Source organism: Coenobita brevimanus, chromosome 47 (assembly GCF_032717465.1).
Source record: "Coenobita brevimanus isolate Jiangsu-jjx chromosome 47, ASM3271746v2, whole genome shotgun sequence".
Classification (NCBI taxonomy): Eukaryota; Metazoa; Arthropoda; class Malacostraca; order Decapoda; family Coenobitidae; genus Coenobita; species Coenobita brevimanus.
The window spans coordinates 18006629-18023149 of NC_137000.1; the positions used below are offsets into that span (position 1 = coordinate 18006629).

The 16521-nt window shown below is 42.6% G+C and overlaps 1 protein-coding gene across 1 annotated transcript in view; it reads right to left on the reverse strand.

The window, feature by feature from the left end:
* Positions 1-15492, reverse strand: part of LOC145399103 (uncharacterized) — a 172696-nt gene extending 157204 nt beyond the window's left edge. The window contains exons 1-3 of the mRNA XM_080271849.1: positions 15452-15492; positions 12600-12870; positions 11859-12031 (exon numbers count right to left, since the gene is read on the reverse strand). Of these exons, the coding sequence (XP_080127975.1) occupies positions 11859-12031; positions 12600-12870; positions 15452-15492 (485 nt within the window). The remainder of the gene's footprint in view (positions 1-11858; positions 12032-12599; positions 12871-15451) is intronic.
* Between the last annotated feature and the right edge of the window lie 1029 nt (positions 15493-16521).

The window sequence follows — 16521 nt, forward strand, 5'->3', positions numbered from 1 at the left end:
CTGTATCCTAAATAATAATAAACATTTATTTTTATTATCTTTGTATAGACCTGATTACACACTAGGATTCCCCTTCCCTCGTTAACTGAAGGCATACAGCCTGCTTCACCACCTCGACACTCTTTCTCTGTCTGTCTGTCTCTCTCTCTAAAACTCCTCAGCTGGCTATCAGTAGACACACACACACACACACACACGGACTTTGATGCATGGTCGTGAGGAGTGCAGACGTGTTTTCCATCTGCTCTCTTCTCTAGCTTTCAGGAATGCCTCACCGGTAATTAGCATTTTTTTTTTTTTCACCCTCCTGATGACGTATAGGTTAGCTAGTTTCTAACTTTCCTCCCCTCCCTATTAGTTTGGAACAGTAGGTGTCTGTTCCTATTTACTGAGCTTGCCTTTGCTTATTGCCCACGGAGGGTCCCCCTCACTGATTGCTCTGGGGCTTGAATAAACACGGTCGGGCCTCCCTGGTGTGGTTTGAGAGGGTGATCTCAGCATTAGGTGTCTGGTTCCGCGTTGTTTGTCCTTTGCTCGCTTTTCTCTCTCTTCCCACTTCCCCTGCCAGTCCTGACCGACCCCCGACTGTCTCACGGACGGACTGCCCCCAGACTGAACGGCCCCAGACACGTACCCATCTTGACATTAATGTACATAACGCCGAGTTTGTCCTGATTCATGCGGTTGGTTCCACTCCCCTGTCCAGCCTCAATCCCTTCATCATCAAGAAGGTGATTGATGGGTGTGCAGGAGAGGTGGAACAAGTGAAAAAACTTGCGAGTGGAGACCTTCTCGTAAAAACCAAGAATTCAGCCCAGGTCAAGGATTTGCTTAAACTGAGGAAGCTCCATTGTCACAATGTGCAAACAACGATCCCCCACTCCATGAATTCCTGCAATGGTGTTATCACCTGCAGGGATCTTGTGCTTATGGAGGAAGAAGAAATTGTACAGGAACTTTCTCAGCAAGATATCATAGAGGCTAGGTTCATTACCAGATTCTCGCAAGGCTTAAGGACAAAGACTGCAACAGTTGTTCTCACTTTTGGCAAAGTATCTCTTCCAGCCTATGTGAAGGTTGGATACGAAATTGTAAATGTTAGACCATACATCCCGAACCCCCTTCGTTGTTCAAAATGTCAGCTCTATGGACACCACGAAAAGGCTTGTCGGGCTTCCAACATCGTGTGTGGCAAGTGTGCGGCTGTAGGTCACTCTGCTGACAACTGTACAGTTCGCCGCACAAATGGCGTTCCTCACCCTCCAGGTCAAATCGTATATTCGGCAACGCCGTACCCGGATCCCCAACCCCCTCCTCACCCCACCTCGTAGTACTTCCAACGTCCCCCGCCTTCCACTGACTCACGTATATAGCAACTGATGTAAATGGTTCACGAAACCTTTATCTCATATACGTGAGTCAGTGGAAGGCGGGGGAGGTTGGTAGTACTACGAGATGGGGTTAGGAGGGGGTTGGGGATCTGGGTACGGCGTTGCCAAATATACAGTTTGACCCGGAGGGTGAGGAACGCCATTTGTGCGGCGAACTGTACATCCGAGACTGAGCGCTGCTTTCACTGCAAGGATGCTCACTTCACTTCCTCGAGGGCTTGTCCCAAGAGGAAGGAGGAGAAGGAGGTCTGCACAGTAAAAGTGACACAGGGCATTTCCTTCTACGATGCTAGGAAGAAGGTGAAGGAGTTGCATAACTCCCAAGCCTGATATCTCCTATGCATCAGCGGTTGTGTCCCGTCCCGTGATGTGCACCGTTGAGACACAGACTGACCTAACATTCGCTCCTCATGCCCCACGCCCTACCTCTCAGTCTAAGCCTCCTGTACGCTCCAACTCTCTGACAGATATCCCTGTTGCTACTTCCTACTCCCAGGCTGCTGCTGCTCCTTCGCAGTCAGTGCGGCCAAAATCGAAGCCAGACAAGTCTGACAAGATTAATTTGACTACCCTCACTAAACAGTCGCGTCCTCATGTCCTTCCCGCTCCTGGTCCAGCGAGGGAGAGAAAGAATAGCTCTTCCTTGGTGGAGTCTGGGAGCCTTGTAATTGATGAGAATATGGAGGTTTCCATGACTAAGCACCAGGATGGGTACCAGCTTGAAATAATTGCAGTCTTAAGGGGTTTAAGGTTTATGTTTGTATACCTTGTGTAGTTTTGTTTGGACGACAAAGGACTAGGGAGGGGGTAGTGTTAAGAAGCCACATTGCTAGTTAGACTGTGCTGGAGAATTCCCGATGGTTCTCGTAGTTCCATTACGAGTCATAGTTGCCAGTTTGCCTGCTGTTTGTAAGCGTAAATATTCTGTAAGTTGTTCATTAATTTTTTTGCTCTTTTCTCCTCTAAAGTGTTTTATTTATGTCACTGATATATTATGTAATTTTATCTCAGTTTGTATGCTAAATAATTTAGAGTGTTAAGTAAGAAAACTCTGGCATGTTTTGGATGTCTCTGATTTGGTAACTGTAGGTGCTAGAGTACACTAGAAGTTTCAAGAGTAATGCAAGGCTATGTAAGGATGGGAAAGAGACTAGGGCAGTTTCAGTCTTCAGTTCAGTTTGAGTATAGTTCAGTGTCAGTGCAGTGTAACTGCAGTTAATGAAGATTGTATATCTTCGATAATTGTGAAAAAAGTGAAGTGTTGTTGGCAAGCATTATGATTAATTATTTGGAAAATAAAGACAGTGAATTTTAGAAGCCAGTGTTTATTTACGACGCCTGGGGTGATCTTGTGTACTGTACACCTAAAGGCTGCCTCTAGGAAGAACAGCTCACTGGACATCGTCCTTCCTATACTGTACTACTGCTGTTGGAGGCTGTGGAAGTGTGGGATGGGGACGTAACAATAGATTAAATGTTAGTATTACAAATAGTATCTTCCATTACTTACATATTTAAACTTCTTTCTATCTATCTTTAGCCCGACACCCTAATCCCGCAAAGGGTGGCTGCAGACAAAACGCCTCCAAGTCGCTCTGTCATCCACCATTTGACTACCCTCCCCCCAGCTCCCCCCTCCCTCACATACCTCTCAACTCCATCCCCCCACCTCATCCTCGGTCTACTCCTCCCTCTCCCTCCCTCCGCCTTACCTACATACACCTTCTTAGTCAGTCTTTCATTCCACATTCTCCACATGTCCAAACCACCTCAGTATATTTCTCCTAATCTTCTCAACCACATCCACATCCACCCCACAACTTTTCTTCGCTTTTTCATTCGTCAACCTGTCCCTCCATGTCACTCCACATGCTCCTCTCAAGTAACTCATTTCCACTGCTCTCACTCTTGACTTGTTACCCTCTTGCAAGGTCCACGCCTCGCTTCCATACGACAGGGTAGGGATCACAGTACTATCAAGCAGTGACTTCTTAACTTACATACTCACTTCCCTATTTCTCATCATTGTTTTCAGTGAACCAACAACCTTCCTTCCCTGCTATACCCTTTCACGCACTTCATCCCCCGAAGGTCTATCCATACTCATCACACTATCCAAGTACTTGAATGCACTCACATTCTCCATATCCTCACCATCCAACCTCACTGTACATTCTGTGACTTCATTCCTCTCAAACACGATAACTTTATTCTTGTTAAGATTAACTTTCAGATTCCTCTTCCTACACATTGTCCCAAACTCATTCACCAAACCTTGCAACTCCCATTCATCCTCACTCAATAATACTGTATCATCAGCAAACAGCAACACCAGAATCTTCCAAATCTCACCCTCATTCATCAGAGCCACCCCCACATCCACTGCCCTACCTTGCACCTCCTTTATAACCCCATCCAAAAATATATTACACAGCCATGGAGACATCACACAACCCTGTTTCAGTCCCACATTGAGATCAAAGAACTCACTCAGCTCACCATCCACTCGCACCGTAGCCCTAGCTCCTTCGTACATACTCTTCACAGCACTCAACAATTTCCCCTCCACTCCATATATTCTTAATAATCTTCCACATACCTTGCCTATCTGTTCTGTCATATGCTTTCTCCAAGTCCATGAAGGCAGCATACACTTTCTTTCCCTTCTCTAGATACTTCTCCACTAAACATCTTAGAACAAATATCTGATCTACACACCCTTTTCCCTTCCTAAATCCCCCTTGTTCTTCTCCAACTATAGACGGTTTCACGAAGTCTGACGCAGTGATTTTGCCAGCCGAGGACAGGTGGATTTAGTAACACTGCGCGGTGCACTCGGGCGGTGATTGGTCGATATCCGTTGTGTTTGAAGGTGCACCAAATTGACTTTGTATCCCAACCACGGCCCTCATTGATTTGTAAGGTACCGGAAAATACAGATACAGATTAAAGCAATGATATCTTTAATGATAAATATGTGCCTTTTAAATTATTAGAGCTAAACCTGAACGACAATGATAACAAAAACTAAGTAAAGTCGCGACTGGATGCATACGAACACAGCGACTGTGGCAGGAATTCAGATGTTCATAGCGAGGTGGTTCCGAGGTCCCGTGAAGGCTCGAATGTATTTCCCACCACTACAACAGTGTCACAGTCTACAGTCTACACCATGCCTTTCATTACCTCATCTGCAAATATACAACCTTACCCTAGATATGCTTAGCTTATCTTCTAACAGTTATGATTTGTGGAAGCACACACACACACACACACACACACACACACACACACACACACACACACACACACACACACACACACACACACACCTCACTGGTGTCAATACATGCCGTTCTCAATATATATAGTGGGGAGGCGGTGGCTGAATCGGTAGAGAGGCAGGCTGCAGTCCTGACGGACCCAGGTTCGAATCCCGGCTGGGGCAGGGAACAGTTTTAGGATCTGAATTTCATAAAAGCAGACTTTCCGGATTTACCAGATGACCCGCCGACATGTCGTAAAAATACCCCCGCTAATACCAATACACCTGTCCTGTATGAGACAGCCCTAGCATGTATTAAATATGGACGGTGGGTGTTAGCGCCGAAGTGGTGACATGTGGAGGTGTAGGACTACTGGGCCTTGGGATAGGTTACTGCCCCCGAGATATAGGCCCTGAAGCCTTTGCCCAGAGTCGGACACAAAAAAAAAAAATAAACATTTTCATTACCTTTTAAAAATCTGCATTTGTATTCCCAGACTCAGTATAATTATTTCTTTCATGAATAAGTTTGGTCTTTGATTTTCCCTAACATTTTCGTATCATAAGAGACAGACATATATACAGACAGACGGGCACCCTATCCCTGGCCACCATGCACCCTCTCCTCAAGCATGATATATCTCTGTTCCCTCGACAGAGAGCCGGGAAAGTAATGGATTACATCACTGTAGAATGAACCGAATTTTTGTTAATTGTGGAAGAAAGGAAAGTAAGATAAAAGAAAACCTCATGAGAAAATAATAGTTGAACTCTGCTGCTATAATAAAACCGCGTGCAGTGTGAACGAAATCAAATATAATGAAATGAAGTTAAACAAATATATCAGTCGCTGACTGTTGTCCGTATGCATCAAGTCGCTACATTACTTAGTTTTTGTTATCATTGTCGTTCAGGTTTATCTCTAATAATTTAAAAGGCACACATTTATTATTAAATATATCATTGATTTAAACTATATCTGTATATTCCAGTATCTTACAAATCAATGAGGGCCTTGGCTGGAATACGAAGTCAATTTGGTGCACGTTCAAACACAACGGAAATCGATCAATCACCGCCGAGTGCATCACGCAGTGTTACCAAATCCACCTGTCCTCGGCTGGCAAAATCACTGCGTCAGACTCCGTCAAACAGACAATAGCTCCTCTGTCATATGCCTAACCTTATCAATGAGTATTCTACCATATATTTTTCCAGTCACACTAAGAAGGCAAATAGCTCTATGGTTACCACATACTTCTCTCTCCCCTTTCCTTTGTATAAAGGAACAATTATACCTGATTTCCAGTCCTCTGGAACCCTTCCCTCTTCCCAAGCCAATCTACACAATTTCCATATCCACTCCACAACAATCTCACCCCCATACCTCAGCATTTCACCACGCACTCCATCAATTCCTGGGGCCTTTCCCATCTTGATCTTCTTCATTGCCCCCACTACTTCCGCCCTACTGATCTCTTCCTCCCTCCTTTCATCTCTTCTTCTCCCAGCCATTCCCCAACCACTTATACTCGCACTGCTCTCACTCTCTACATTCAACAAATCCTCAAAGTGCTCCTTCCATCTCTTTAATTTCTCTCTCTTCTCCACCAACAATCTATTATTCCTATCTTTCACTCCCCTACTATTTCGCCTTTCACACTGCCTTACTTTCTTTACCTCCTTCCAAAACAAATTCTTACTCTCCCTCCATTTCACACTCAGATTCCTCCCAAACTCTTCATCCACTTTCTTCATACCCTCCTTCACCAGTCTCTTCACCGCTCTTCTCCTGCTCACATATACCTCTCTCTTCTCTCTTTCATCTTCTCCCCTACCTATACTCGCTAACCATTCACTATATGCCTTCTTCTTTTGTTCCACAGCTCGTTTCACCTCATCATTCCACCATGCTGTCCCTTGCACACCCCTGCATCTCCTCCTCACACTCCACAAACCACCTCGCACGCTGCGCCTATCTCTTCTGTGAATATCTTACATACGTCTTCCACCCTTTCCATATGCTCTAACTCATACCTTCCCAATCTTTCTTCCACTATGCTCTTATACTCTGCCATTTTCTCACTATCTTGCAAGTTCTCCACACTTCTCACAGGAGCTGTTTCCACCTGTCTTCCTCTTCGTCTTTTCAACCATTTTCTTTGTAGCTTTACCTTGGCCATCACTAAGTGATGGTCCGAGACTCCATTACCCCACCCTCCCCACACACTTGCATCCAACACTTGTCTTCTCATTCGCTCATCCACACACACGTAGTCTATCATTGCCTTTCGTTCAACAAGTTCACCATCCATCCTCCTTATTACTCTCCATGTATACCTGATCATCATCTCATGCCGAAAGTAGGTGTTGGCTATTGCCAACCCATTACCAGCACAGATGTCCACCAAAGCACTACCATTTCCATCTACTTCAGCTGGCACACCCCACTGACCAACCACTCTATCCATTCGTACATTCCCAACTTTGCCATTCATGTCTCCAATGAAAAGTACTCTCTCGCTCCCCTCAGATTTGTCCATACATGCTTCTACACTCACCCAAAACTCATCTTTCACTCTTGCCACTCGGTCCTCTGTCGGTGCATATGCACATACAATCGCCCAGACTTGTATACCTACTTTCATCCTCACCCATACAATCCTTGCACCCACTGTTCCATACTCTCTTATATTCTCCTTCAACTTCTTGCTTATTATCAAACATACTCTCTCTCTTGCCCTCTCATTCTCATTAACTCCCGCACATATACCTAAACCATATTCCCATTCTCTCACCCTTTCACCTTTCCATATAGTTTCAGTCAATCCACATATATCCACTCTTGCATCCTCAAGCACGTGAACAATCTTTCTCTCTTTCACTTCATCATTCACTCCTCTCACATTCCATGTCACCACCCTCAGAATGTTCTTTGTCCGTTCCTTAGCCGTCAACGTATGGTCCGTCCTGGTCCGAGGCGCTTTAAACTTACCAGACACAAATGACATCATTTGTTTTCCAGTTTCCTCACCTGACTTTTATTTCCCATTCTTTTCTTTTTTTAGTACTTCTAGGAAATCTGCGCATCGTCGTGCCTTGACCAGGTCGGGTAGAGCATCCCCAGGCAACACAGTGAGACATATTTAATGCAGAAACCAATTAATCACAGTTAAAAGCAAAGAATTGCGCTGGACATTCAATTTGCCCCTCCCTGCTGCCGCCGCCACTGGGTTGCAACTTGGCGCCTGAGGGTCATTTGACCCAGGTGGGTTGGAACGCAGTTGTCGCAACTCTATAGAAGGCACTAGTTCTGACCACCCCCTTCCAGGGTACTTTGGAAATGCTTTTGCCAATTAGTCTTTACTATAATTCAATTTCCAATAAATAATTACCTGACTGTAATCACCCTAGTCAACTGAAGCTTGCTAATATGTCATCTATCTTCAAAAAAGGAGAAAAAATAATGTGCGACGATTTACCGCATACATAACTTAGGTATTAGGCAAATTTCAAAAAAAAAATAAAATAAAATAAATAAATAAACAAAAAAGACAAAATTACCTTATTTCAAGATAAGTATAAAGTTGCATAAAATAACCGTCACTGGATCCATAACAGATTATGTCTTACAAATCAGCTGGAATTTTTAAACAAAGAAATGATCACTAGGATGAAAAAAAAAATAAAAAGTGGACGTCATGCATTTAGCTTTACATAATTCATTTCATAAAGTCTTGCATTTAAGACTGATAGGAAAATTAAAAGCCCATGGACTCTCGAAATAATCACTTTCACGAAGAGGCGACTGCCTAACGATTCACAGACAAAAGAGTAAGAGTAGAGATTCATGCTGAATCATCAGATTCGTTAGATTCTAACGAATCTGATGATTCAGCATTAACCACTACTAACGGTTAGAAGTAACTAGCAGAGTCCTTCAAGGGTCATTTCTAGAATCATTTCTTTTCGCTGTTTATACCAGTGGCCTAGAAAATGGACTCGTTTCTAAGGTAGTAAAATTTGCAGATGACACGCAAATCGGTGGCAGAGTAATAACGAACGTAGACTGTGAATCTATCCAAAGCTACCTGGATAAGTTAATAAACTGAAATGAAAAATGGTGGATGCAGTTTAATCAAGATAAATGTAAAGTAATGCACTTTGCTGACAAGAACATCACAGTATATATATATATATATATATATATATATATATATATATATATATATATATATATATATATATATATATATGAATATCGAGTATTCTGACATCTCATTAATGGGAAAATTTGGTTATGACGCCACACCACCAGGCGCCATAACCAAATTATGGCGCCTGGTGGTGTGGCGGGTAATTAAGGCGCTCCAATCGGATTGAGCCTGTGGGGGTGGTTGGGGTTTATTGCTCACGTAATGCCTCTCACAGATGAGTGAGGCTGATCACTCTCATCTTATATGTCAAAACCAAGTTGCGTAGCCTCGGGCTCCTAAGCTCCTCATGGGGCAACAGGAGACTAGATGATGATGAAGTTGATGATGATGATGAGTATTGTTAGCAACGACTTGAAAAATTCTAAACAGTGCATAAATGTGGCTAATAAGGCGTTTAAACTGCTCTCGTTCACTGCAAGGGATTTAGCATATTAAACACTCAGAACAGCATTCAAGCTTTATATATCATTAGTTAGACGACACTTAGATAAATGGAAACAAACTTGAAAGAGTACAGTGAAGAGCCATTAGAATTATCTCATCACTGCAGTATTTGCCCTACGAAGAACAACGAAAGAAACGAAATATGTGTCTGCTGAAACGCCGTTGACTCAGAGATGATTTAAATTCAGCAAATTTAACGACATCAGTTAGGAAAATTGCTCGAAAAATAAAATACACCGAGTACAAATTATGGGATGAAACTAAGGTAAGAGGCGAAACATTCAATTAAGGAAAAATTGCTTTCATATACGAGTACGCGTGATGGAACAATGCCTAACTACCATCAACAGTCCTTCGTGGAAGAACTGGAGACATTTAAAACTCAGCTAGGTAAGTGTTTCGAGACTATGCAATAACTAGTCGAGTATGTTTATTTGCAGGATGACGTTAGCCTACCGATAGTGAGACGAGTACTTATTTTTGAGAGCATTCTACTATTATGTAAGCTTCTTTATTTCCAGAATTGTACGTTAGAGTCTGCATAATGCATTGTAATTCCTTCTTGTCTTCTCGATAAAAGCATCCATGGTTGTTCTTTCAACAGTCATGGTGTTTTTCTGTCTTTTTCCTGCCTGTTTACCGAAGTGGCGAGCTGGGGAGAGCTTTCCTCTTTTCTGTCCTTTCCTCACACATGTTGGTTAGATCTTTGGTAGAGGCAGTTGTTTCTCCGACAAATATTCTCGTTAGAGGTCAGAAGGCCTCCTATTATCTGTACTTCCTAAGTACTCCAACGTATTCCTGTGGCTTCGTGTAACCCAGGAAGCCTTTTATTACTTTGAGTGGTAACAATAGCTTCAACGAATGCAGGGTCGGATCCAGCACTTTGAAGAATGTGGGCATGATTCCTAGCGGCATTAGACCTACTACTTACTGCATTTAAGGAATAAAAGATCTTTGTTGCTGCACGTGTTTTAATCACAGTAAAACAATGATACAGGCAAATGCAAGTGCGATAAGTTATTGCAAATTCTGGGTTAATAACAATTAATTTATTATAAGTTATCATGAGTTTACCTAACAGAGCGTGGCGTAAGCCCCCCACGCATCACCCCTTACCAAGTTTGTACCTAGAATGATCGTCTGGTGCTCCATAAGGGTTGTAATCGAAAGGACGAGTTGAGTTCATAACGATCATTATGGCGTTCATGAGCAAACGACTAACCACTCTCGCCTTCAGTGTTTGGACGATGTAGCCCAGCCCACGTCCCTATATCCTTAGGGGGCCATTAAGAACTTGACGAATGGATGAATAAATGTTTTGTTATATCCAAAAGATTTTTACGTAACATAAGGAATATCTATCGTGTTGAAGATCAATAACTATCTTTGATCTTATAAGAAACAAGTGGTGCCAGGCACAACAAACCTCTCTCGACAGCAGCTACTTTATTTTTAACAGTTTTCAAATTATAGCCATCTGAAAATCCGTGATCTTGCACTTGCCCTTTCAAGGTTACTCAAGGTCAAAGGTCACGGTGCCAAATGAAAGCCCATGAGACTTCCTATATCCTGATAACTGTAAATATCTCTGTCATCAGCCAGTTTCGAGTTATGGCCCCCTGAATATCTGCTACGCTGAGTTTAACCTTTCAAGGTCACTTAAGGTCAAAGGTCCTTCTACGAATTAAAAACCCATATGGGACTTCCTGTATGTTGATAAAAGTAAATATCTATCTTCAGTCAGTTCCGAGCTGTAGCTCCCTGAGTGACCGTGACGTTGAGTTTGACCTTTCAAGGACATTCAGGGTCAAAGGTCATGGTACCAATTAAGAGCCCATATGGGACTTCCCATCAGTTGATAGTAAACATCTATCAGCAACCAGTTTCGAGTTATAGCCCCCTGAATATCCGTGACCTTGAGTTTGACCTTTCAAGGTCACTCAGGTCAAATGTCTTGTTGCCAAATGAAAGCCGATATGGGAGTTCCTGAATGTTGATAATAGTAAATATCACTATCTTCAACCAGGTTCAAGTTATAGCCCTCTGAAAATCCGTGACTCTGCTTTTTGCCTTTTAGGGTCACTCGATCTCTCTAAAATTTAATCACTTTCTTTTGGGACCAGTGTCAACATAGCCTGAAAGGTTCATGTAATTTCACTCAGCCGTTTTCAGGTAATTCTGCTAACAAACAAACAAGGAAACAAACAAGGAAACTCGACCAAAAACAATTCCTCGCCGGACTCCGTCCGGGCGAGGTAATAAGTACTGATTCCTTCATTGGAAGAACACACTGTCAATTCAGTCGCTCCTGGCAAAAAAATGCCAGTTCTCATGCCAACTCTCTGACAGGGCAATGAGAGGAGAGAGAGAGAGAGAGAGAGAGAGAGAGAGAGAGAGAGAAGGTTTGATGTTGCGTAGAATTTGCCTTTTTTATTTTTTTTTTACCAGTACACTCATCATCGACATCATCACTGTCATAATGGCCATTCTCCTGCTATTCCTCCTTCTTCTCCTCCTTATCATAATCGTCGTCGTACTCACCCCAGCATCCTGCAGACCCCATTCATCTCCTCTACCATCTGGCCACCGTCGTCAGGATAGTAGTAGTAGGACAGTTTGGTGCCGTTGCCAGTGATGTGGACGGCCCCAACGTTAACCCTCTGACCGTCCACCTCAGCAACCTCCCGGGCCTCTTCCACGTAGAAGGTCACTTTCTGCAGACGAGGGAGAGGAAAGGGAGTGTGTATGTAATAAGGAGAAGGCGGCGTAGATTACTGCCTACCGACTACATGAGACTAAAGTAGGAAGATACTCAGTATTTAGTCTCAGTCTTTTCCTAGAGTACGATCCATAACCGTCGTTCCAGATTGTACTGTTTGTCAGAGAGGGACAAGGGAAAAACTTTGTCAAAGAGTCTGCTTAGCCTGGGACTCAAACTTTTTTTTTTTTTCCCAGATAAACATCTGGCCAGACACGACACAGAATCCTTTCTCGGCTACAGCATATTTCCCTTATTGTAGTGGCGAAATCAGCCAATACTGCTATTTTGCATCCTTTCCATAGCACTTCATCGTGACTAGCAGCATATTCTAATGTTAATCTCTTGTTACAGTTCAGTCTTCTAAATGGAGAGATGGCAATTTGGAGCCAAGTAAAAGAATACAGGGTTATAGCAAGAAATTTCTCTCACTTATACGAGGTTATGAGTGATTCTCTCTCTCTCTCTCTCTCTCTCTCTCTCTCTCTCTCACACACACACACACACACACTTGTAACACACACCTTTTTCTTGAGGGTCATCTCGACTATCATGGTGTAGGATCCTTGGAGAGTCTGCAAGTAGGAGGGCGCCGGGTGGTCCAGGTTCTCTGCGTCCGTTATGTTGGTGCAGTGGTTGAAGGATGACTTTCTCTCACTCCACGAAAACCTTCCCTTTACATCTCCCACACGCTTCCTCCACTCCTCCCTCTCTCCTAAGTATTCGCTCCTTCCCCTCGCCACTACCACCAGGGACAGAAACAGGACCAGAAGGAAGAAGGAGCGGAGGGAAAGGCTGAAATATAAAGGCAGGAGAAAGAAGTGATCAGTATTTTCAGTCAGCCATCTCGGTACAGTAGGGATAACTTGTCCTTTCTCGCTACACTCTTCCAGGATCAAATGGTGCAAACCCTCTGGTCCTTGCATTAGTCTTGCAGTGTGTCAGCGATAGTAATTTTACATTGTCTTTGCCACTTTATAAGTCTGTTTTATATATCACTCCTCCCAGTTTGAACTACAGCCACATCATTCCCAGAGTGGTGGGACTTGTAGTGAATGGTGAATAAGAATCGCAATAAAAATTTTCCCCTCTCTCTCCCCTCCCTGACACTGTCGTTGCACTCTTCCCTCCCTGACGCTGTCGTTGCACTCTTCCCTCCCTCTTACAGTTCTCTGCTGTTCCCTCTTTCCTTCCTCCTTTTTTTCTCCCTCGTTCCGCTCTCTCCTTCATCCTCCCTCCCTTCACTCTTCCAGCTCTCCTCCCTCAGCTTCCTGCACTGTCCCCCCCTCAGCTCTCCCTTCTCTCCTCCCTCTATTCACCACCATCAACAATGTCAGCAGCAAAGCCAGAAGTGGAGAGAGATGCTGGAAGAAGGGAAAGATTAGTAATTAACTTTCTCACGGTCCCGTTCTCGAGCATTTTGTCAGCTAACATCAAATGAATTTAGTGACTGAAGACTGATTTGCAGAAGCCTGGAAATGCTAATGCTATCACCATTAACCCTCTCATGATCGATACATATCTCGAATTCTATTCCAGCTCATGGCAGACAATATTATTCAGCTAAGAATGGGTCACAGGAGTCTAATAGTATCATAAAGTTATTAATTATTACAAAAAAAATTACCAGGTTTTCCTCTTTTATACCATGCGAACTGATTCATTCAGTCATTCTGTCTATCAAGCAGACAACTTGATGCAACACGAGGAAACTTTATTTTTGTGGGGCTCGGGGACGGGTTCGTTTTCACTCGGTTTGTCTGTTTGTCTGTCTGTCTGTTAACAGCTTTACGCGAAAACTACTGGTGCGATTATGAATAAAATTACGGGGATGATAGGTATTCTGATCACCTGATTAAATTTTGGAATAAATTGGGCCAAGGCCCAGGCTGTAGGCCGAAAAAAAATGTAAAAAAAAAAAAATCATTTTTTTTGCCATAACTCCTTTCAAATTCGTCACATCGAAATGAAACCAAACCGTAAAGGTGCATCTTTCATATTGCATTCTATATCATACCTCATTACATCCCCCAGTTAGCGATAGGGGGGTCAATATCAGGTGGCTCGGGTCTAAAATTTCAAATGGGCATAAAATCGCCAGTTTTCACCCGATTTACTCCAAATTTGATATGTGACGTCTTTGATTATATATCCTGTTGTCTTTATAAGTCAATGCTAAAATGACCGCCGGGGACGGGTTTGCTGTGCCGTGCCACCGCATCTTGTTAGTCACTTTTGTTCTTATGATCCGAAACTGATAGATTTGCCAGTCATTAACCCATTAGATCCCAGAGTTGCTGGGAGAGGCACTGCACTTTAAGATTTGAAAATTCCCAGTTCTGTCCAATACTGGGGACACTGGGCTCCAATGGGATATAGTTATCTACTTAAATTTATTTAAAAGCGGGGCTTTGCAAAGCTTATCAGATGGCCTAGATACGTGTGAAATTTTGAACTCTCGGGACAAATCAAAACACGTCCCGGTAAAGTTTTAGGAGTACCTTGATTTCTTCCCCCATGTTCAAGCAAATTAAAGTAAAATATGTCATTACTGCGATAGTCTGTGAAACTTAACCCAGTAAAACATTGGAATTCAAATGAAATATGGCATATTCCCTGAATTTTGATGAATAACAGACACGGGGGGTGGGGTATAGGCAGTTCGTGGGATATCCCATTTAAACAAACAGATGAATATTCGAATTTAGTTGAGTGTTTTGCTATCGTACCAGAGTGCATTATGCTTTCTACTTTCGCATCATCAGTAAGGTTTCTTTCTTTCTAGTTCCAAATACCTATTTACAACTTACAACAGAACTGTGACAAAGTATGGGCTGCGGGATATTTGAAAGTGACGTTGATATTTACGAATAGCATCTTCACCTGTGTCTACCATTCGTTTTTCATTGGAATCCCGATGTTTTAGAAAGTTAGGTTTTACAATGTATCGTAGTAATGACATAATTTACCTTAATTTGCCTGAACATGGGAGAAGAGATCAAGGTACTCTTAAAATTTTACTTGGACGTGCTTTAGTTTGCCCCGAGAATTCAAAATTTCACACGTATCGCGGCCATCTGATTAACTTTGTAAGGCTCCGTTTCTAAATTAATCTACACAAACAGCTATATATAATTTTTCACTTGGGAAATCTAATCGTGAAACGGTTATTGTAACCCCTATAATAAAAGATAATTTAAAATACTTCGTCAATTTATGCACTCGGACAACCAATCAGCTGCCAGCTTTATAAAGCTTAAGGCTCTTTTCAGCGTTCCTTCATCCTTTTCAGATCAGATCAACTAGGCTATAACACTGTACACACATCTGTACAATGTCGTTGTCCACTTCGAGCTGACTTGTGAGTAGCACCGACCTGCGACCAGATGGAGAAACGTTTGGATTTGATCTAAACATGTTGCTGAAGAAGCGAGGAGAGACTAGATGCAGCAGAGTATATATGAGTGAATACTGAGCGAATAATAGGTGAATGTAAATATGAACATATCATGAATATAGTACAATATACACGGGGAATATTCGTTAAAGATGGGCAGTTAAGTAATAACATTAAAATATGATCATAATGTATAAACAAATTTATTCCAAAAACTATTTTACAGTTCAAAGCACGATTCTGCTGGAAGAATTATGTTCGACTGCGGGCAGAGGCCCAAAGAAACTACCCCTTAGCTGGGTTACGGTATAATGACCGTCTTACTGGTGTGACTCAGCCACATTAATCGTGGTTTCCACTAATGAAATCACTCTTTGGTATCAGCTTTTCTTTGCCATCATTATATCGGTTTGGCCACCTTTGACCCTAGTGAAAAAGCCACTCCATTAACCTTTAACAGCATAAAAGATGATATTGACCCTGTAGCCTACTATCTCATACTTCTGTACCAGAGCCCAAATTCACCTCAATTGCTTTCTGCGCCTTTGAGCTTGATAAGCTGTTTAGTGAGCTTGATTCTTTTGGTAGAACAGGTCCTTATGGATGCTTCCCTTTATTTTTTTTAAAGGAAACAGCAAGGTTTTAGCTCCTAAACGATGTAATTTTTGGAAAATTAAATATACAAGGTACATTTCCGGTAAACTATCATATCGCAAACGTAACCCCCATTCCTAAAAGTTTGTGTGTGTATTTTCCCTGAATACAGACCTATCTCAGTCACTCCTGTGCAGCCTAGTCTTTAGGCTCTTGATGGTTAAGCGACTCTCAGAGGCTATTCATAAATCTGATTTGTTACCATATTAGTTTGGCTTTAGAAAAGGCTTGAGTACCAGAGATGCATTGATGGTACTCACAGTTATGATCTAAAGACTTCCTTGGATGTTGGGCATAGAAAACGGTAGTTTCCTTTGACTTCAACTCAAGAGACTGACTTAGTAAATCGCCGGGTTTTACTTTTTAAACTGGGTGCTTTTGGTACTGGTGACTCT